The 21565-nt window shown below is 39.2% G+C and overlaps 2 protein-coding genes across 13 annotated transcripts in view; one reads left to right on the forward strand and one right to left on the reverse strand.

Annotated features, from left to right (window-relative positions):
• Window positions 1-15816, reverse strand: LOC135472519 (major facilitator superfamily domain-containing protein 12-like). 4 transcript variants are annotated; one of them, XM_064752052.1, is made up of 12 exons: window positions 15680-15816; window positions 13268-14018; window positions 11838-12045; window positions 10479-10599; window positions 9161-9358; window positions 7971-8015; window positions 6699-6791; window positions 6059-6232; window positions 5405-5499; window positions 4353-4382; window positions 1941-2071; window positions 1-1439 (listed from the first exon to the last, which is right to left on the reverse strand). In XM_064752052.1, exons 2-12 carry the CDS (start codon window positions 13542-13544, stop codon window positions 1297-1299), a joined length of 1515 nt encoding a protein of 504 aa, XP_064608122.1. In that variant the 5' UTR covers window positions 13545-14018; window positions 15680-15816; the 3' UTR covers window positions 1-1296. The 4 variants fall into 4 exon arrangements, with proteins under 4 accessions (XP_064608122.1, XP_064608119.1, XP_064608120.1 ...); XM_064752049.1 differs by having other exon boundaries at window positions 2-1439; window positions 7971-8063; XM_064752050.1 differs by lacking the exon at window positions 15680-15816 and adding an exon at window positions 14537-14607 and having other exon boundaries at window positions 2-1439; window positions 7971-8063.
• LOC135472520 (L-threonine ammonia-lyase-like) overlaps window positions 14965-21565 on the forward strand; it is a 15784-nt gene continuing 9183 nt past the window's right edge. The window contains exons 1-6 of one of the 9 annotated variants that reach the window (XM_064752056.1): window positions 16439-16468; window positions 16966-17059; window positions 17450-17638; window positions 19131-19261; window positions 19638-19796; window positions 20704-20771. In XM_064752056.1, the coding sequence (XP_064608126.1) occupies window positions 17503-17638; window positions 19131-19261; window positions 19638-19796; window positions 20704-20771 (494 nt within the window). In that variant the 5' untranslated portion in view covers window positions 16439-16468; window positions 16966-17059; window positions 17450-17502. Of the gene's footprint in view, window positions 15002-16140; window positions 16262-16438; window positions 16481-16547; window positions 17137-17449; window positions 17639-19130; window positions 19262-19637; window positions 19797-20703; window positions 20772-21565 lie in introns of those variants that run through there. The other 8 variants (XM_064752054.1, XM_064752061.1, XM_064752058.1 and 5 more) reach the window with 8 other exon arrangements.

The following is a 21565-nucleotide window of genomic DNA, read 5'->3' on the forward strand; positions in this document are numbered from 1 at the left end:
TGCAGACCTGCATGCCATATTGGTGACAGCCTTTCCCATGTGTGAAGTGCAGACCTGCATGCCATATTGGTGGCAGTCTTTCCCATGTGTGAAGCGCAGACAAGCATGCCATATTGGTGGCAGTCTTTCCCATGTGTGAAGTGCAGACCTGCATGCCATATTGGTGACAGACTTTCACATGTGTGAAGTACAGGCCTGCATGCCATATTGGTGACAGCCTTTCCCATGTGTGAAGTACAGACCTGCATGCCATATTGGTGGCAGTCTTTCACATGTGTGAAGTACAGACGTGCATGTCATATTGATGACAGACTTTCCCATGTGTGAAGTACAGACCTGCATGCCATATTGGTGACAGACTTTCACATGTGTGAAGTACAGACGTGCATGTCATATTGGTGGCAGTCTTTCCCATGTGTGAAGTGCAGACAAGCATGCCATATTGGTGGCAGACTTTCCCATGTGTGAAGTACAGACCTGCATGCCATATTGGTGGCAGTCTTTCCCATGTGTGAAGTACAGACCTGCATGCCATATTGGTGACAGCCTTTCCCATGTGTGAAGCGCAGACAAGCATGCCATATTGGTGACAGCCTTTCCCATGTGTGAAGTACAGACATGCATGCCATATTGGTGACAGTCTTTCCCATGTGTGAAGTACAGACTTGCATGCCATATTTAGTGGTAAACAGATAGTCTTCAAGGAATTTAAGAATGCACAAACATGCCCACAGGTGTTGTCACAAAGTCCACAAAAGCAGACTTATGATAAGATGAGATGTGAGTACTATTTTGTCAATGCTTTGACAAAGGAAATTATTACAGAAAATGATTAGAAATTTTATTTTTCCATCACCTGCTAATATACAATGTGTGTGAGATAAACTTGCCAGCAACTTCAACCAAATATCACAGAGCTGAAAAACTCCAAAATAATGTAAGCCATCAGTACATGTATAAAGGGTAAGAGTTACTTCCCCTTATGAGTACAGGGTCTAGTTGTGCCTGTTGCATCACATAAGATGCCCACCTGTTTAACTCTGCCCTAAGTTATTCTACACTTATTTAACTCTGCCCTAAGTTTAGCACCCTTATCGTTTTCAATGAATCATAATAATTGGAGTTTGACATCATTGTGTACAGAAAGTGTACAGAAGCCATTATATCATCATTGCAACATCACTTATGGAAAAACAAAACAGCCCTGCGAGACTGCTGGTACCAGGAAGACATGCAGGGGAGACATCTGGCCCATAGTATTATCACATATCACATACTAATTCATGTCTACTAGCACTAAGTTCCATAAAACGCCACACCTCTCTCTGCTGTTGACAACAGTGGATCACTCTCTGAATTTTCCCCTTCAGTGTGTTTTTCTGTACCAGGCACTGATACTTCATTTTCCTGGTTAAATACAGTCTTCATCCTTTTCATAACTGAAATAAATCAATACATATAGTATAGCAAAAAATCAAACATATTTATATTATTTACATGCAAAATATCAGTGTTTTTGTCTTTCAGTCTGATTATAGCATGTCTGAATGTTCTGTTTTGATTAATTTGATTTTTACCTACAACTGAATATATAAATATTATTCCTCTCAATTAGGTTCAGTAATGTTGGAGATATGATAGACAGCAAGCTCAACATGAATTCTGATCTTAAACAGTATGTACAAGATCAAAAAAAAAAAAGTTTGACTTGTTCATTTTTAGATAATTCCTACTGAACAGGAGTTCAAAAAATTATAGTAGTTCTCAATATATTTCCTTTAGATGGATGTACAAGTCTGCAACAAAATCGTTTGGACAAAATTATCAGAGGGGAAAACAAAGTTAACAGATGGGAAAACAAACTTAACAGAGGGAAAAACAAAGTTGTCTTTAGTCTAAGTTGGTATTTTCCACAAATGTCACCATATTCCCGGGCTCACCATTCTTCCTCCTAGTCCCAATTTGCTGGGGGATCAACGTCGCTAGAACCACCAGTGCCAACATGGCTGCCCCTCCAGGAAGAAAGGTCACAACATCCCGATAATACCAGACACATGCTGCGCAGCAGCCACTGTAAACAGCATATGACAAATTTAGTCAATCATTTATTCATCTACAAGGACTATGATCAATGCAGGTTTTCAGTCAAAATTTTAATGACCAGTACTCGTTATTCCTTAAAGATTTCTGGATATATATATATATATATATATATATATATATATATATATATTTATATATATGTATATAAACAAACACAATAAGGGTGCTTTAATTTCACTGAACTCAAAAATAATGAAATCTTCAAGACTAACAGAATTAACATTTATATCTATTGTTTACTTTGCCATATTTTTTGCCGATGCATTGGTTTACATCCATGAACATTTTAAACATACACACCAGTATAGAATTCTGCCTTGTAATGTTGGAGAAGACAGCAAGACATGAATACAGCTATTCAGCTATAGCTCCAGTATCCCAGTATCATTTATGCTCATTTTCATTCCACACCACCAATACAGCACCACTACTGTCCACACACACCAACAGTTCATAGGCCATCACCAGATTCCAACTAGCCACATGTTATATAGAATTTCATGCATGCAGTGCACACACTGTTCACAAACTAAGGGACTACATGCACATGAAAGGAAACAAATCTAAAATATACATGCAGGTAGTTAAAAAAAACTTGATTAATTATAATATATATAATATGAAGAATGAAATGAAATGCTTGAAATACATTTAAAGTCCGAGGACTGAGTCTCAAATGACAAATGAAGGTAATCCATACCACCTTACAAAATAATGTATCAAAAGAGTACCTCAGATTTGAGAAGAGACTTTTGATGAGTTGTAGCAGACAACATTACTGAAGAGACTATACCAGATTTTTTGTAAAAATCCATGTTCTCTAATCAAATAAAATTTTCTCTATTTACTAAAAATAGCTAAAATTATAGCCTGTCAGAAAATCTTAGACTTATTCATGTACTACATGTATTCATAGAGTTAAAATGATTCTAGATTATATATAAAATGACCTGTGTTCTAACTTTTACAAAGTTTTATCACCGCTTTGGAATGGCAGCATGTGCACAGGCCTGGCTGATACTTCTTAAACTGTAATTAGTTGTGCTATTGTAAAATAATACCCAAAACTCTACTGGATTTGTGCTGATCAAGTTTGTGCCAAAAATCATGGGTATAGTGTATTTAAGAGACATGTGTTACAAGATGGTGGAGAGAATTAAAGCATGAATGTGTTGTAACAAGACAAGGGTCCATGTATTGTTTAGAATGACATGTGGGGCACAGAGAGAACCTTTGTTAGACCCCCAGGTAATGGTTAGAATGACATGTGGTACAGAGAGAACATTTGTTAGACCCTCATATAATGGTTAGAATGACCTGTGGGGCACAGAGAGAACCTTTGTTAGACCCCCATGCAATGATTTAGAATGACATGTGTGGCACAGGGAGAACCACTGTTAAACTCCATGTCATGGTTAGAATGACATGTGGCACAGAGAGAACCTTTGTTAGACCCCCAGGTAATGGTTAGAATGACACGTGTGGCACAGAGAGAACCATTGTTAAACTCCATGTAATGGTTAGAATGACATGTGTGGCACAGAGAGAACCACTGTTAAACTCCATGTAATGGTTCGAATGACATTTGTGGTACAGAGGGAACCTTTGTTAGTACCCCATGTAATGATTTAGAATGACATGTGTGACATGGAGAGAACAACTGTTAGACCCCCATGTAAAGGTTAGAATGACATTTGTGGTACAGAGGGAACCATTGTTAGACCCCCATGTAATGGTTCGAATGACATTTGTGGTACAGAGGGAACCTTTGTTAGACCCCCATGTAATGGTTAGAATGACACGTGTGGCACAGAGAGAACCACTGTTAAACTCCATCTTATGGTTAGAATGACATGTGTGGCACAGAGAGAACCTTTGTTAGACCCCCATGTAATGGTTAGAATGACATTTGTGGTACAGAGGGAACCATTGTTAGAACCCCATGAAATGGTTAGAATGACGTGTGTGGCACACAGAGAACCTTTGTTAGACCCCCATGTAATGATTTAGAATGACACGTGAGACACAGAGAGAACAATTGTTAGACCCCCATGTAAAGGTTAGAATGACATTTGTGGTACAGAGGGAACCATTGTTAGAACCCCATGAAATGGTTAGAATGACGTGTGCTACAGAGAGAACCTTTGTTAGATCCCCATGTAATCATGGTATGACTTTATGACCATGCACCCAGCTACCCAACACAGTTACACCAACTAAAGCAGGTAAAGACCAAGAACGTGACTTACCAACTGGATGTGCTCTTATCTATAGGTTTCCTACCACCCAACCAAAGTAACAAGAGATATGTTAACATAGGTGGCTACTGTATACCATGACTGCAGGTATACAATATGTAAGGATCCAATAAATAACACCCTTAAGTCTGAGGGAAAACATGCCACACCTCAATGACTATAATCAAAAATGTCTGTAGTTTTACAAATTAGGAAGTTATTTTTTGCTGTAAATCTTTCCACATGATGTCAATCATTTTTCAGTCTTGAGATTTTGGCAAAGGGCCAATGGGAGTTTTAACTAGGTGGTTCGTCTATGAGTGATAAACAGTTTAACCTAATATCAACACTGACATTTTCACACATCAATAAATTTAACAAAACAAGAAAAATAAATGTGCAACAGCTGTATATATTTGTATACACCACAAATTTAAAGACAAAAGAGTTTAGAGACCTATAGCGAGGAAGCACTTTGGCTGACAGAAATGCATCACATCTTTGAAATTTCGCTATCTTCAGAATGTCAAATAATGTAAAATAAACCTTCAGAGAGGTGAAAATGAAAAGAGCAGCAAATAGCAAACAATTCAGATGCATTCCAAACATGCATATTTCACAGGCTGGATGAAAAACAAGTTACATGTAGGTACCATTTGTCCACTTTCAACCACAAGCCCATCCCCAACTTGAGCTCAGCCATCGCTTAAGTACTGGTTTTCCAACAAAATATTTTACCTCAAAATGTCAAAAACTTATCACAAAAAGGTAAACAAACGCTGAAATGATCTAATCTAATCAACCAGGTGAATGTAATGTGAAGTCTTTATTCCACTTGAAAAAAGGGCATTTAATCAGAATCACAGCATAATTCAGCCTAGCAAGTTGTCAGTTTATAAAAATACGTACAAAATCTTCTTGTATTCCTGTTATTTCCACTCCTGTCTTAGCTTTCAAAAATTTGGCTTCCATTCCTTCCTGTGCTTTTTCCAATTACAACAGAAAAGTAAGGTAGCTGAGACATGTGAGTCAGGTAAGGCTTGTAAAACAGAGATGGTACATACAAACATGGGTGGAACTCCTGCACCAGCATTACGGCAGCACCATTCGTCAGCTTGTCCACAAAACTCATAGCGCCATATACAAATGCCCCACTTTCCTGAACAACAACAACAACAACAAAGTGAGTCACAACAGTGTGCACACAACCTGGCAATGTGTATGGCCACTGACAAAATTTTAAGCAAATTGGGTTAGATCTCATCACAAATGTTTGTTTGTGGCCATGTCATTTTCAATGATATTTCACAATGTAGATATCCCTGTGGCATCCCATTCTCAAAGACATCATATTTAGTGTGATGCCTTACTGAAATGTTGTTTTGAAGACACAAAACATGATGCCTCACCCTGTCACAATGTACTGACATTTTGTAAACCATGAATGGCTTCTCCTTTCTATGATGAGCAATGAGACAGGAAGTAGCACCTGTGAGAAACGTCATATTGTATATGGTACAGATTTCCCCTAAAAGTCTCCACGAGCCAGCGCTCAAACTGTCACGTTTGAGACAACATGTAATGTGTCTATTTTCCCTTGATCCCCCTGGATACCTGACACAAGCTAAAAGTGACAACATCATATTTCACACAATGTACTGTATATGTAACAAATATGCTTACTTTTATTTTTGTGCCTCTCACGAACCAATACTCACAATGTTATTTTTGATGAGATCAGCGGTCATGGCCAGGGCAGTCACGGACATGGTGGAGCCCCCTATGCCAATGAGAACTGCTGCCCCATAGACATACTTGGAAGCACTGGGTTGGATACAATATAGTGCCACAGAGGAAGCTACGATCAGCACGGCACCCAGGGCAAAGGTCAGCTACAACAGAAAGGGCAAAAGTCAGCTACATCAGCAAAGACAAAAATCAGCTGCAACACCATGGTCAAAGGTTATCTACAACACCAAGAGCAAAGGTCAATTACAACAAGGGCAAAGGTCAGCTACAACACAAAGGGCAAAGATCAGCTCCAACACAAAGGCAAAGATCAGCTCCAGCACAAAGGCACATGTCACCTACAACACCAAGGGCAAGGTCAGTTACGACAGTCAATGAAATCAATGAAGAAGGGAACTTGCACTAGACACGTAAAAAAGAGTTTAGTGACGTTGAGTATTCAACATATAAAAGACATTGCAGCGTAAATTAATGAAAATCCTTTGCATAAATTAATACCTGTTTGCGTTACCTGATTAAATAAGTGAGTGACAGCACAAAACTTAACAGAAAACAATCACGACAAAACTGAGTTGGTTTTTACCAGATATTCAGGACAGGCCTACTCACTTTTCTTCCAAGAATCTTGTTCACAAATCTCATTAACAATGAGGTAAAGAATCCACTGACGTACACCACCAGGGGGATGATTGCAATAAACTCCTGGAAACAAAGCAGTGCATTCATTTGTATCATACAAGCATGCCCAGACTTACAAAACAGTTCCTGGCTTCACTGGAGCAGAAAGAAGGGCTAAGGTGTTGATAAACCTGTCCACAGAAAAACCACTACAAGCCAAAGTCTGACGCAAAAACAACATGAGCTGGAATAGAAGTCATGTCAACTCCTGTTAGCCATGTGACTCATCTTTGCCTTATCATAAGGATAGACTGTCCCATCAAAGGATATGTCAGGCAACCAAATGTTTAATGCAACTTAATCATTAACTAACCAACAATCATTTGCAACAGTCCAATTTAATCACACAAAAGAATTAGGAACTGTCTCACTAAATCACACAAACAGTATATTTGAACTGTCTCACTAAATAACAAAGAACACATTAGAACTGTGACTAAATAACAAACAGCACATTAGAACTGCCCCACTAAATGACAAACAGCACATTAAAACTGTCCAACTAAAGGACAAACAGCACATTAGACCTGTCCCACTAAATGATAAACAATACACTAGAACTGTCTGCCTAAATGACAAGCAGCACATTAGACCTGTCCACCTAAATGACAAACAGCACATTAGAACTGTCCACCTAAATGACAAACAGCACATTAGAACTGTCCACCTAAATGACAAAAAGCACATTAGAACTGTCCACCTAAATGACAAACAGCACATTAGAACTGTCTTACTAAATGACAAACAGCACATTAGACCTGTCCCACTAAATGACAAAAAGCACATTAGACCTGTCCCACTAAAGGACAAACAGCACATTAGAACTGTCCACCTAAATGACAAACAGCACATTAGAACTGTCCACCTAAATGACAATGCCTTAGAACAGCGCAAGTTTAATAACATCGTGATCTTTTCAGCTGTCACATGAAACAGTTAGTAGATCATCGACACTACAATGAGTGATCACTGAATGTTTAAATCTCAACTTTTGCATAAATATTTATGTAAAACATACAGGCACAACTGTCTACAGATTTACGAGTCCACAGCTAAGACGTAAATTACACAAATGAGTTATAGAAAACCTCGGAAAAAGGTTCACATCAGTAAAACAAACCATAAATGTTAAAGAAACACATGCCAAAGCACTGTATTAAAAATCAAATTGAATACAGTGAAACAAATGTCAGTAAAGCTTACCTTATTTTCTTTGAGTGATTCTGTCAGATACATAGGCAGGTAGACCTGTGAAATGTTGACGACTAGACGAGTACACATATAGATAGCAGCCACCTGACAGATGGAGAGAACACATTATGCACATGCATTATATACACATTTATTTCATAACTTGAATTTAATGCAATACTCAATAATGTTACAACTTTAACAATTGTGATCAGGTTTATGGGCTCAGAGATAACCACATTATGCACAGTGCCTAATAAACAAGTAAGAGCTGAGTTTGAGTCTGCAGTTTTATGGTCGAGGGGCCAACTGGCTGACTGGAAACCAAGACTTTAATTAACAGCGCTAGCCCGAGCCGTGTTACAGCAAGTTTTATACAGATACGCTTGCCTTCAAGGATGTATTTGAGGCATGTGAAAATAAGTATACGTATATAATTACACACAGTGTGCCTAACATACTGTATAAAGAGTTGCTTGTTTTTGTTGCTGCAGAAGCTGCCTTGTTTGTCTGTGGTTATAAACCACTACATCTCACCTAAATTCGGTGAGATGTAGTAGTCACCATATATAAAGGCATATAAAGGTCTTAACATGATGCCAACACTTAATTCTTCTGATAAGAAATTCGTCAAACTTCACAAAAAACTTTTTATTTAAATGGACCCTCGGTGGGTTAATAAATCAGAATAAAACAAAATGTGTCACTTAAAAGAAGCTAAATTTGAGGCAAAATACATTAACCTCAATTGAGTGAACGGACATCAGTTTTTATTTCAAAAACTGGACAAGCTGACAAATGACAGCTGAGAATGGAAATGTAGAGAATTATTGTGTCTTAGACAATACTGATTCTCAAGATATTTTCGGTCATAATGTACACGTGTACTTCTTGAAGCCTTCCACTTGATGACGAGTTTAATTTCATAGACTGGATGTATTTTTATTGGTCATTTAAAGTTGTATCTATTTTTGTTATTTGTCATGAGAATTGTTGATTGACCAGATTCACAAAGTACCGCTTTTGGCAGAAGTATCCTGGAGCCAGCCCTTCAATGTCCTGGACGACCAAAAGTTGTCCTAGCTTGTCCAGCAGTAATGGCATCTGTTGATTAAGGTCATACACTCGTCCTACGCACATGCAGCTGATAAACTAGCCAGTCCCCGGGTTAAAAACCATGCTGTACATATCTGTCCACACACCTGATAGAACTGGTGTTCCTTAAGCCAGCATTTCCATGCCATCTTGTTTCGATTCTCTGTGGACCGCTCTATTGTGGCAGCCAAGGACTCGCCTCCCACAGCGTTAATACTTGTGTTTTCCCGCACTCTCTCCTTCGTCCCCAAGTGGAAGACGATGACAAACACCAGCCCTATCCCCAGGATTATAAACACTAACAGCTGCAAGAGAAAGTAAGTTATTAAAAACCTGCTAACAGCTGCAAGAGAAAGTAAGTTATAAAATATGTACATCTGAATGTTTTACTGCAGCATGGCATTATTTATTTATTTATTTATTTACTTATTTGATTGGTGTTTTACGCTGTACTCAAGAACATTTCACTTATACGACAGCAGTTAGCATTATGGTGGGAGGTAACTGGGGCAGAGCCTGAGGGAAGCCCAAGACCATCCGCAGGTTGCTGCCAGACCTTCCCATGTACAGCCGGAGAGGAAAAAGAAGGCCTTAAATCTTAAGTAAATGCACTGAACACTGTATATGTACTTTAACAATGGATTAGTGCATGGCTAGTCTACAGCACTAAGGCAAGGACATTGTTGTGCAATCACATGAATTATTTATTTATTTGATTGTTGTTTTATGCCGTACTCAAGAATATTTCACTTACACAGCGGCATCCCAGTACTGTGCTCCTAGAAATGCTTTTGGTTCCCCTTTTTTTTAAAGTCAAATTTATCCATATGCTACTTATCATCCTGCTTCTTTGATTTATTTGTTTATATATTTGATTATTGTTTACTGCCAGACTCAAGAGTTTTTCACTTAGATGATGGTGGTCAGTTTGATGGGAGGTGGAAACTGGAGTGCTCGGGGCAAACCACTCACCTCAGGTAAATTACCAACAAACTATTCCACAGATAACTTACAGATGTATAGATATGCCCACTATGTTGATGGAAGACAAAAATAAATGATGTTCGTCTGTACAATGGGGCCTTAATAGCATTGTTGACTGCTAGTTGTCAACAAGGTCCCATGAACAACTGGGCAATATACCCAGTGTTTCTTTGAGTGTTGTTTCATAAATTCATATGCAGGATTCCTTCCTACACAGGCACGAGATACAATCTACCATGCAGTAAAAGACTGTCAAACTTAACTTACCTGTCTGATGTTTTCATTCAACAGTTTTTTCACTTCCATGATAGCAGTCACATTTATGGTTATGGATGAAAACACACAGAGCAAACACAATACCTCTGGTGTACGACTCTGATAGAGGCGTGTGCCAATTGCCCCGATGAAAGCAACATAAGCTTTCTAACGTAATACACCAACCTGGAATCTTGGGGCATCTTTCACGGAGAGCATGTTTGTGTCACCTGCTACATGTTGTACATTAAATATCAGCCAGAAGATGCCATAGACTAACAGGTTACACAACACAGTGCAGGCGTACCTAGGACAAAACATAAATACAGGTGTTGTTGCAAATGACTTCCTCTACAGGAGAGATGTCTCATGCTTCATACGTGTGATTATGTTATTGTATGTTTAGGGTTTTACATCATACTTTTCAATTTTTTCATTTCCTTTTCATTTACAATTTTTCAGTCATGTGACTGAGCCAAGCAAGGCAGTAACAAGTATCATTTTTGAAGTCTTTGGTACAACCTGAACGGGTTTGATCACAGGTCTCCCCATTGCGGGGCGGAGGCTCTAATCATTTGGCCATCAAAGCGGTTCATATATTAAAGACAACTGGTACACTATACACTGAAGTGTAGAATGGTATAATACATGTAACAAGCTCCAGTGAGGAGGAAGTAACATGTCTAATGACTCACTAACCCTTATCAAGACAATCTTCTCTATCGATATTAAAAGGTAAACAAACCTTATTGTATAATGTGACCTGTGAGAATGTTGTGCAACTATTTTAATTTATATTTACTGCAACATGGGCATTATATATTAAACAATTATTGCATGTTTTAAAGTGGAACATCAAGATTTGTCGGCGGGAGACATTTGATGTACAGTGAGCGTTCGTTGTACATCAGCTGTCGAGAGCCGACAAATCATGATGTTCCACTCTGAAACACCCAATAATTGTTTTATTATACCGGATAACCCATCACTCAAGATTTTATTTACACTTCCATACATGAATGGGTTGGGGTAGGGAAGTAGGGACTGTCAGAACAGCGACTCTCAAAGCAGATGACAGATGTGACGTAGTACAACACAAAGGGGAGACAACCTAAGAAGCGACCAAAGATAAATGTGATGCAGCTTGTTTAGCTTGCTACATTTCCTTGTGCAACATCACCTCACAGGACGTGATATTATCCAATGGGGGGAACAATATTGATGATTTCACAACGAAGTTATTTAGAGTAAACATCAATGAAGAAAATTTGTGAACTGAATTTCCTGAAGGAAAGATGGTTATGGATGCCTCCAGAACGAGGGTGAGACGGGTGGTTAGTACATCAAAGTAAATGTCATCAAATTTGCCAAACAGTTTTGTCAAGTCACATGACACAGTGGGGTTTCTTTTACCTTTAGCAACAAAACTCCAAACTCCCCTACTGTGACATCTTGACATCACAGGAAGACTGAAAACTTATGACAACATTTGTGTGACACCTGGTTGACCTATTTGCAAGAATACTGATTATGACTGCTTCTCACCTGAAACCATTGAGTTCTACTCGCTCGTGTTCATTCTCTGTGAGTTCAGGTATGAGAGAAAGATGTGAGATCTGTACGGAGGCCCAACCAAACTGGAAGATTACCACGAACGGGGCATAATAGATGAATCTGGACCAGTCCGGAGCGTGAGAACATGTGATGCACTGGTTAAACACAAATGTAAAACTGCCCAACACGCATATGCTGCCTGTAATAGAGAATGAAAACACAAATGTGAAACTGCCCAACACGCATATGCTGCCTGTAATAGAGAATGAAAACACAAATGTGAAACTGCCCAACACGCAAACGCTGTCTGTAATAGAGAATGAAAACACAAATGTGAAACTGCCCAACACACATATGCTGCCTATAATAGAGAATGAAAACACAAATGTGAAACTGCCCAACACGCATATGCTGCCTGTAATAGAGAATGAAAACACAAATGTGAAACTGCCCAACAAGCATATGCTGCCTGTAATAGAGAATGAAAACACAAACGTGAAACCGCCCAACACGCATATGCTGTCTGTAATAGAGAATGAAAACACAAATGTGAAACTGCCCAACACGCATATGCACAAACGTGAAAATGCCCAACAAGCATATATGCTCCCGGAAACAGAGAATGAAATCACAAATGTGAAACTGCCCAAAAAGCATATGCTGCCTGTAACAGAGCATGAAAACACAAATGTGAAACTGCCCAATACGCATATGCTGCCTGTAATAGAGAATGAAAACACAAACGTGAAACTGCCCAACAAGCATATATGCTCCCGGAAACAGAGAATGAAATCACAAATGTGAAGGTGCCCAACACACATATGCTGCCTGTAACAGAGTATGAAAACACAAATGTGAAACTGCCCAACACGCACATGCTGCCTGTAACAGAGTACCAACATGGACATAGATGGTACCAATGGACATCATAGGCATTACCTCAGTCACTGCTAATGAACATCAGATTATCCAGTCTGACATAAGATCTGTTTCTCCCTTACCCTTTGAGCTGTGAAAGCTTTAAATTCTTTAATCCTCTACCCCAACAAAACTGTTGTTGACATCACACTCTTTGTCCCATAGGTCTCTGTGAGGACCCTAGGGGAGGATATATACATACATTTATATACATTTACATCCATATATGTAATGGGGAACTCCAAAAGGCCTGCCAGCAGGCCCAAAGCCATGAACTCTGTCGTTCTTTTCTTTATTATGCAACAATTATTGGTGTAAACACCTCGCTAGTACACAAGTACTGCAGCGTTACAGAAGAAAATGCTGTGTTCCAGTGTGATTTGAGCCCTATTGTATAGCCCATCCACGAGTCTCCCATTACTGTACATCTCACATATTAATGACAACCTCACACTAAATGTAAAGAAAATTCATGTTTAGCAAAAACTCTTAGAGACACTCACCTATCAAATGCCATGTTTTCCTCTTGCCAATTTTCCACAGCCCTTTTGTTCTGTCAGATTCATAGCCCACAAAAGGTGTGCAGATCGCGTCCACAATCTGCCCCAACAGCATCAGAGCACCTGCCAGGCTATTGTCAAATGATATCACTTTGTGGAAGTAAATCAGCAAATAACTGAACCACATGGAGGCTGTCAAATCGTTTAAGGCATGGCCTACACTGTAGCTGAAGAGTTGAGACTTTGGAAGTCGTAGAGGTATACTGCTTTGAGACTCCATTGCTGCCAGACAATATTCCTCCAACACAAATTCCTCCAAGACAGTTCCACTAGAATACTTGTTACATGGATAATATAGTAGACAAACTCTCTGTTTGCACCGGTTGTGCAATCAGTCACTTGTCATGTAAGCTGGTTCAGTTACCACTTAAGTGCCTCTGATCAAACTCTCACAGAATGTCTTTAGTGCCTCTGATCAAACTCTCACAGTATGTCTTTAGTGCCTCTGATCAAACTCTCACAGAATGTCTTTAGTGCCTCTGATCAAACTCTCACAGTATGTCTTTAGTGCCTCTGATCAAACTCTCACAGTATGTCTTTAGTGCCTCTGATCAAACTCTCACAATGTCTTATCCAAATGTTGGCAGGATTTTAACACGCAGCATTATCCCTTTCATGAGCTAGTTAATATCCACAAATCCATGTCTGTCAGAACAGCATTTCTTCGCTTATTTTCATTCCGTTCAAATAGAATCTGAAATGGAAAATAAAATATATTGAAATATAGACAAGCAAGCTATAAATCCATAAAATACCTGGCCTGAAGAATTCTAAACAAATGTGTGAAGACTAATGTTACAGATTATAATCTATGTTTACTTTGACCATAATTCAGTGTGATGTTGGGTATAACCCTGCTGGTTGTGTGTTGTGATGAAGGCACATTCTAGAATGCCTATGGTCATTGGTTCAAATATCAACAATGTTGTCCTATATCCAACTGCAACATAAGCTGTAACTCTTATAGACCTTAACTGAATCCTTCCTACACTGGCACAACAAATGTAATGCCAGTCTTGATTACATCTTTGTGAGCTATATCACTACACTTGAAACAGACACTTCTGTCATTCACCATGATAGTCTTATTGCCCTTTAAGGGTTGCAAGCTGTAATATGCCTGCTATTTAGCAAAAATGAAGGAAACTTACATGTCAATGATATACAGTACACAACAGAATCTAAAATATTGCACAACATGAGAGTACAAACCTGGATATGTAACAAGAGGGTCGCTATAAAAGCATGACAAAACTTTCAAAAACAACCACATATACTCAATTCCTTCCAGAGCTCTGCCTATATATACCACTGCCTCTCAGTCATACTCACACCTCCACAGGAGATCTACACACGGGATCAGATTACTGTGGCCTCATTTTGGCACACAGATAAATCTCACGGCTTTTCCTCACCTCTACAGTTTCAAGGTTATGACAGTTAGCTTTGATCAATCTTATGATTGGCACAAATATTTGTCCTCTTAACCTGTTCCCGTAACTAAATGTTGTCATGTGATCACTGACAGCCATGTGCTGTCTCCTCAAACACTTCACACCGTGTGACTTGATATGCATGTGATGTATAAGGTTAAACTCTTTTTACTGATTCGTTTTTTTACCTGATCTTCCTAACTAGAAAGATGAGTGCATACAGCTAAATAAATACAGTACTACAGTAAGTCATAATGCCATACTCAATAATATTTCTAGATTAGTTACACGTATGTGATGTCGTTCAGGTTTAAAAGTGGGGGAGTCAAAAGGAAACCATGGCTGGTTGCCAAGTACATGTACAGGATAATTCTGTATGCAGCCAGCCAGAGGACGTTGGTTTTGAACCTGCTGCCTCACTGGTCAAGGGACTGTTGCATTTCCAGAGGACCTATAGACAGAGCCCCTCGTTGGTCAAGGGATTGTTGCATTTCCAGAGGACCTATAGACAGAGCCCTTGAATCAGGCTGCAATCATTCTATGCTTAATACACTGCAAGGAATCACTGGTTGAACAACAGTGAAAACTCTGCACAAAGCAAATCAGAGTCTCCAGTTGTAATGCCTACTTCATCTAAGTCCCTAAGAAAACTTAAGACGTTTGAGAATAAAAAAGTTATAAAATAGCTCTTCAAAACAAGAGCTGTTAATTATCAAATAAAACTGAATTTATCTTGATAATATAGGGGTACATGTAAATTAATAAATCTCAAAGACTGACAAAGCATATATACACAATGTATTTCCTTATGTTTTAGGAAAGGCTAGGATTTTATTATGACAAACACATAATGTTAACATGTTTTACATTTGTCAAAGTTTTTATTTAATAATAATGATATATAACTTCTAGACATGCATACCCGAGACTCTTTTTAACTGGAAATAGGGCGCTGTTCTTTGAAGTGCTTCTGAGTTAAGACTTCCGTATATGTAGTGTCGACAGCTCGACAGTTCAGTAGGATGTGATTGACTGCCAATGACTGTCTGAGACTGTAAAAGGTTGGGTGTCTCTGTGCTGTTTCTTGCTGACTTGCATCATCCTCAACCATCAGCATGGTGACACTCGTGACTGGCCGAGACGGCACCTTAATTAACCACCACGTGGCTCCTAGGCTTATCTTCTTCCGTAAACGCGAATATTAGCCGAGCTCCGTGAAGAATAACTTCTTTCCAGTAGTTCGTGACATATGCATATTCGTGAACATGATGTGTATTTCAAACTGGCGCACACATGTACACAGTCAAAGTCACGAGGGATATCAGCTGACCCAGATAACTTAAAACCATAACATTCACAATATACGTACACTTCCTCTCAGAGGCAGAACTTCAATCTGTTCATGCGAAACTGTTACTGTTTCTGTGTGACAGTTGCCTGATGAGAGCGGATATGGGTGTCTGATCATGGCATTTTTATCCCATGCCGTGAAATCCCAAAATCAGTAAGCATGCACGGCAAAGTCAGCAGAATTGTTTGTACTGTATTATTAAATGTCATGTCAGTGAAAAACGCCAACAAACCTCTGTCCCCGCCCTCAGCGTTCTTTTTCTGCCCCCAAACGAAGAAGAGCGCTCATCAGCTGGTTACGATAGGGACTTCATGATTTGTGTCATCAGCGCGCTTAAAGGTGGAACGAAGCGGCAAAAAAGTGGGAGATTCTGTCTGTAATTTAGTCATACATTTTCAGCCAAACAGATGCTTAATGATGTTATTTTGTACTCTAAGATGTTTCCGGGTTTTGTCAGCAAACGAAAACTCAGAGTTACGGGGAACCTTGTAGGCGGGAAGGAGTGGGGGGTAGGGGTGGTGGTGTGTGAGTGCGCCTGATCTGGTCAGTGGTCAGAACAAGGGAGAGCAGCCTGGACAGCATAGCAGCTCGCGTTACTGAGTATATGATAATGACAACAGGCGATATATGCTCGTCCCAGATGATAAGGGTGAACAGCGGAAACACACCATAATTTAATACCCAGACAGACACATCACTATCTATATATTGGATTAATATGAAACTAAATGTTGAAGTCTAGTTTCAACAATTTCTGATAAATACCTGCCTCAACATTTAATCGTTGAATTACAAAAAATCCAGTACTGGTTGTACCGGTTTTTGCAAGGCAATTTGCATTTTACATTGACCTGTAGATCTAATGCTGATCTGTGGGGGGGCTCTGTCGCTGAGAGGTTAATACACCAGTGCGGTGCAAGGACACAGGAGCCTGCCACCAATGCAGACAATGTGAGTTCAAGTCCTGTTCTCTTCTGACTTCCACTCCGGAGATACGTTGGATATTCTGCAGCAACCCGCGGATAAACGTGGGTTTTCCCTGGGCTCTGCCTGGTTCCCTCCCACCATAATGCTGGTTGACATCATGTATGTGAAATATTCTTGAGTACGGCGTAAAACATCAATCAGATAAGTAAATAAATAAATACTGATTTTTGCATATAGATGTATATGTATTAATAGAGGGTTATCAAATAAATAAATACTTTAGTACTATGATTTGTCCAGGTCTTGTGAAAGTCATGCACAGTGTGATCCATCAAGAATTTTACATGTCGTGTGATTTTCACAATTGTCTGATGTCAGGTTCCATTTTTGCTCATTTCTATGTCTTTATTGCAGAATGAGACAACCCACATGACTTAATTTGACATCTTCTCATCAGTTTACGCAGAATGGATTCAGAAATAGCAAATAAAGTGCTTCAGGCAAGGGGGAGAATCCAAGGCTATGTCAGGAAAACACCCTTAGAGAGGTCTCCGTTTTTGACAAATTTAATTTCAAATGGACCACAGGTGTATTTAAAGCTAGGTAGGAAATCTCAAAATAAAACATTTTTAATATGAAATAATAAGCTATTTTCAGTACCAGTATGCCTGTATTTCCTTCAGATCACTGGTAAATATTAGACATATTTCACATCCATATTGTTGTTGTGTTGTCACAGGATGGTGTTTGTTTAAGGAAAATATCTCAACACAAACTTGAGAAGGTAACCTTGACCAGTATGTCATCCATAGAAGGATATGTACTACAATACTGCCATATTTTCTAGGATGTATATTTCAACACGTTCATGTGCATATCATTCTTTTAAACCATTTTAATCTTGTTTGTTTCTATGTATGATTTATGAGATGTGTCATATAACTCGTAAGAGGCGGTGGCCAACAGACAGTCAACAAGGTGAAAGAATGAACAACTAAAAGTGTAGAGAAATGCAGTAATATGCATTTCTCTACACTTTTAGTTGTTATACCCTGAGAACCACATCTACATCTATAATATCGGAGATAGCAGAGCACAGCGCATGTAAATTGTCATTGGCAGTAAAGCATATCTTTGGACTAATCAGGCCATGAAGCAAATTTTTATAATCAACAGGCCATGAAGCAGATTTCTGTACCCATCAGGCCATGATGCAGAGTTCTGTACTCATCAGGCCATGAAGCAGAGTTCTGTAATCATCAGGCCATGAAGCAGAGTTCTGTAATCATCAGGCCATGAAGCAGAGTTCTGTACTCATTGGGCCATGAAGCAGAGTTCTGTACTCATCAGGCCATGAGGCAGAGTTCTGTACTCATTGGGCCATTAAGCAGAGTTCTGTACTCATCAGGCCATGAGGCAGAGTTCTGTACTCATCAGGCCATGAAGCAGAGTTCTGTACTCATCAGGCCATGAAGCAGAGTTCTGTACTCATCAGGCCATGAAGCAGAGTTCTGTACTCATCAGGCCATGAAGCAGAGTTCTGTACTCATCAGGCCATGAGGCAGAGTTCTGTACTCATCAGGCCATGAAGCAGAGTTCTGTAGGCCTACTCATCAGGCCATGAGGCAGAGTTCTGTACTCATCAGGCCATGAAGCAGAGCTCTGTACTCATCAGGCCATGAGGCAGAGTTCTGTACTCATCAGGCCATGAAGCAGAGTTTTGGACTCAGTTCCATATTACCCAGGCAATGTTTTCAGCTCATGTCTACACGAGTAAAGTGTGTAGACGCAAGTAAGATGATAAGTGCTCGGATGTCAGCAGCTTTGAATGAAAAGCACAGTTTGGAGATATGTGGTGTGCAAAAAATTACTATATAAGAGTAGCACACACTGTTGTGGCCAAAATGCTCGTACATTACTTTGTGTACTAGTGGTGCTCAAAGTTTGCCATTTGTATGACACATCTAAAGTGATATGTGTATCAGTGATTGTGGATGTTCAAATTTGGACACAGTTGATTTTTAGATAGTAATGAAACTGGTAAATAACTTCTTGTGAGTGAAGTTCTGAAGATAATAAATATATTCTTTTTCAGAATCAGAACAATTGACGGGCTCATTCAAAGTTCGTGGGGCATTTAACAAGCTGTGTCTGCTACAGGAGCAGTGTGAAGTGAGGGAGAAGGGAGCCCTGTCCGCATCCACAGGAAACCATGCCTTAGCCTGTGTTAGTGGTAGTAGTTCAGAATTAACCTTAAACAGTTGGCAGTCCTTTGTGCCCTAGAAATTTGTCTTTACAAATGCGAAATGGAAATACAGATGTATATTAATCTAATGATAAAGCTAGCGCCTCTTCTGTTTGGAATGAAACCTTGTCACTTGTACAGTATTTTGCTACATAATTCATCCGGTGAATCTATTGAATTCATCCAATCCATACAAGTGAACAGAGCCGTCATGTTATCTTTAAAACCAGTGACTTGTAAGGCCATGATATGGACTCATGGTTTCTGTGTTAGTTGGCAGGTGTTTTTGTTACATGTACATGTATGTCTGGTCTAGTGTAAACATGACTGACCCCTCTGTTTTGTTTCTCTAATCAGACAGTAGCCATGAAGACCCTGGGCATTCCAGTTCAGATCTACACCCCAGAAACCATGACCAGTGCTAAGAAAGAGACTTTAGAGGCGTATGACGCTGATCTGGTGTTCCACGGGAAGGACTGTGTTGAGGCAGAAACCAAGGCCAGGCAAGCAGCAAAGGCAAGCATGTTGTTAGGTTGTTAGTCTGTGACCTTAAGTCATTACGTCTTGAAGTTTGCCCTTTACCTTTTGGGCTCTTTGCCTGTTGTAATTGGTCATGTACCTGTTGTAATTGGTCATTCACCTGTTGTAATTGGCCATTTACCTTTTGTAATTGGTCATTCACCTGTTGTAATTGGCCCTTTGCCTGTTGTATTTGGTCATTTACCTGTTGTAATTGGCCCTTTACCGGTTGTATTTGGTCAATTACCTGTTGTATTTGGTCATTTACCTGTTGTAATGGGTCAGTTACCAGTTTTAATTGGTCATTTACCTGTTGTAATTGGCCCTTTACCTGTTGTAGTTGGTCATTTACCTGTTGTATTTGGTCATTTGCCTATTGTAATAGGCGAGTGACTGTATTATATTAACATTATTGTTTAATGTGTTGTGCTTTTCTGTAGTCCCATGTTGTAGCAGTTATTACATCATAGTATCCATGTTGGTAACAGTCATTTTAAAAACTGTGTTTTGTAGACTTTGTAGAGAATATAAAAGGGTCATTTTACTTTATAGCCTTTCATATCATATTTTTTTTCATCCTTAAAAGTGATTTTCAGCTCATGCTGTCTTTCTCTCTGGTCAAACATGAGAAGGTCTGATAGCAGCCTGAGGATGGCTGTAGGTTACCTCCATGCTCAGCCTGGTTTTGTCCCACCATAGTGCTGGTGACCCTGGTATAAAATATTCTCATGTAAGGCATATAGCACCAATGAAATAATATCAATAAATAAATAAAACACCAATCAAGTATATAAATAAATAAATGACATTTTTAGTGATACTTTGAAGATTGGCAACAAACCAAGCACAGACTTCACTGTAAGTATTCCCCATACATTGTATTTTGGAATGATTATTATTGCAGGAGTTGGGGGTGCCCTTTATTTCACCATACAATGATATAGACGTGGCTGCAGGACAGGGAACAATTGGGTAAAGTTAGCATAGATATGACCAGGACTGTAAATTCATTATAAATACCTAGTATACAGCACATGGATGCCATATTAAAAAATGCAGAGTGAATGAAGATTTCCAAATTGATAGGTGACACATTGGTAAAATAAATTATTCAAACTTACGTATGTTACAGTGTGGAAATGTATGCATATTCAGATTGGTGTATGTCACAGTGTGGAGATGTATGAAGATTCAAACTGAGCATGTTACAGTGTGGAGATGTATGAAGATTCAAACTGAGCATGTTACAGTGTGGAGATGTATGAAGATTCAAACTGAGCATGTTACAGTGTGGAGATGTATGAAGATTCAAACTGAGCATGTTACAGTGTGGAGATGTATGAAGATTCAAACTGAGCATGTTACAGTGTGGAGGTGTATGAAGATTCAAACTGAGCATGTTACAGTGTTGAGGTGTATGAAGATTCAAACTGAGCATGTTACAGTGTGGAGGTGTATGAAGATTCAAACTGAGCATGTTACAGTGTGGAGATGTATGAAGATTCAAACTGAGCATGTTACAGTGTGGAGATGTATGAAGATTCAAACTGAGCATGTTACAGTGTGGAGATGTATGAAGATTCAAACTGAGCATGTTACAGTGTGGAGGTGTATGAAGATTCAAACTGAGCATGTTACAGTGTGGAGGTGTATGAAGATTCAAACTGAGCATGTTACAGTGTGGAGATGTATGAAGATTCAAACTGAGCATGTTACAGTGTGGAGGTGTATGAAGATTCAAACTGAGCATGTTACAGTGTGGAGGT

The sequence above is a fragment of the Liolophura sinensis genome, chromosome 8 (genome assembly GCF_032854445.1).
Source record: "Liolophura sinensis isolate JHLJ2023 chromosome 8, CUHK_Ljap_v2, whole genome shotgun sequence".
NCBI classification, from domain to species: Eukaryota; Metazoa; Mollusca; class Polyplacophora; order Chitonida; family Chitonidae; genus Liolophura; species Liolophura sinensis.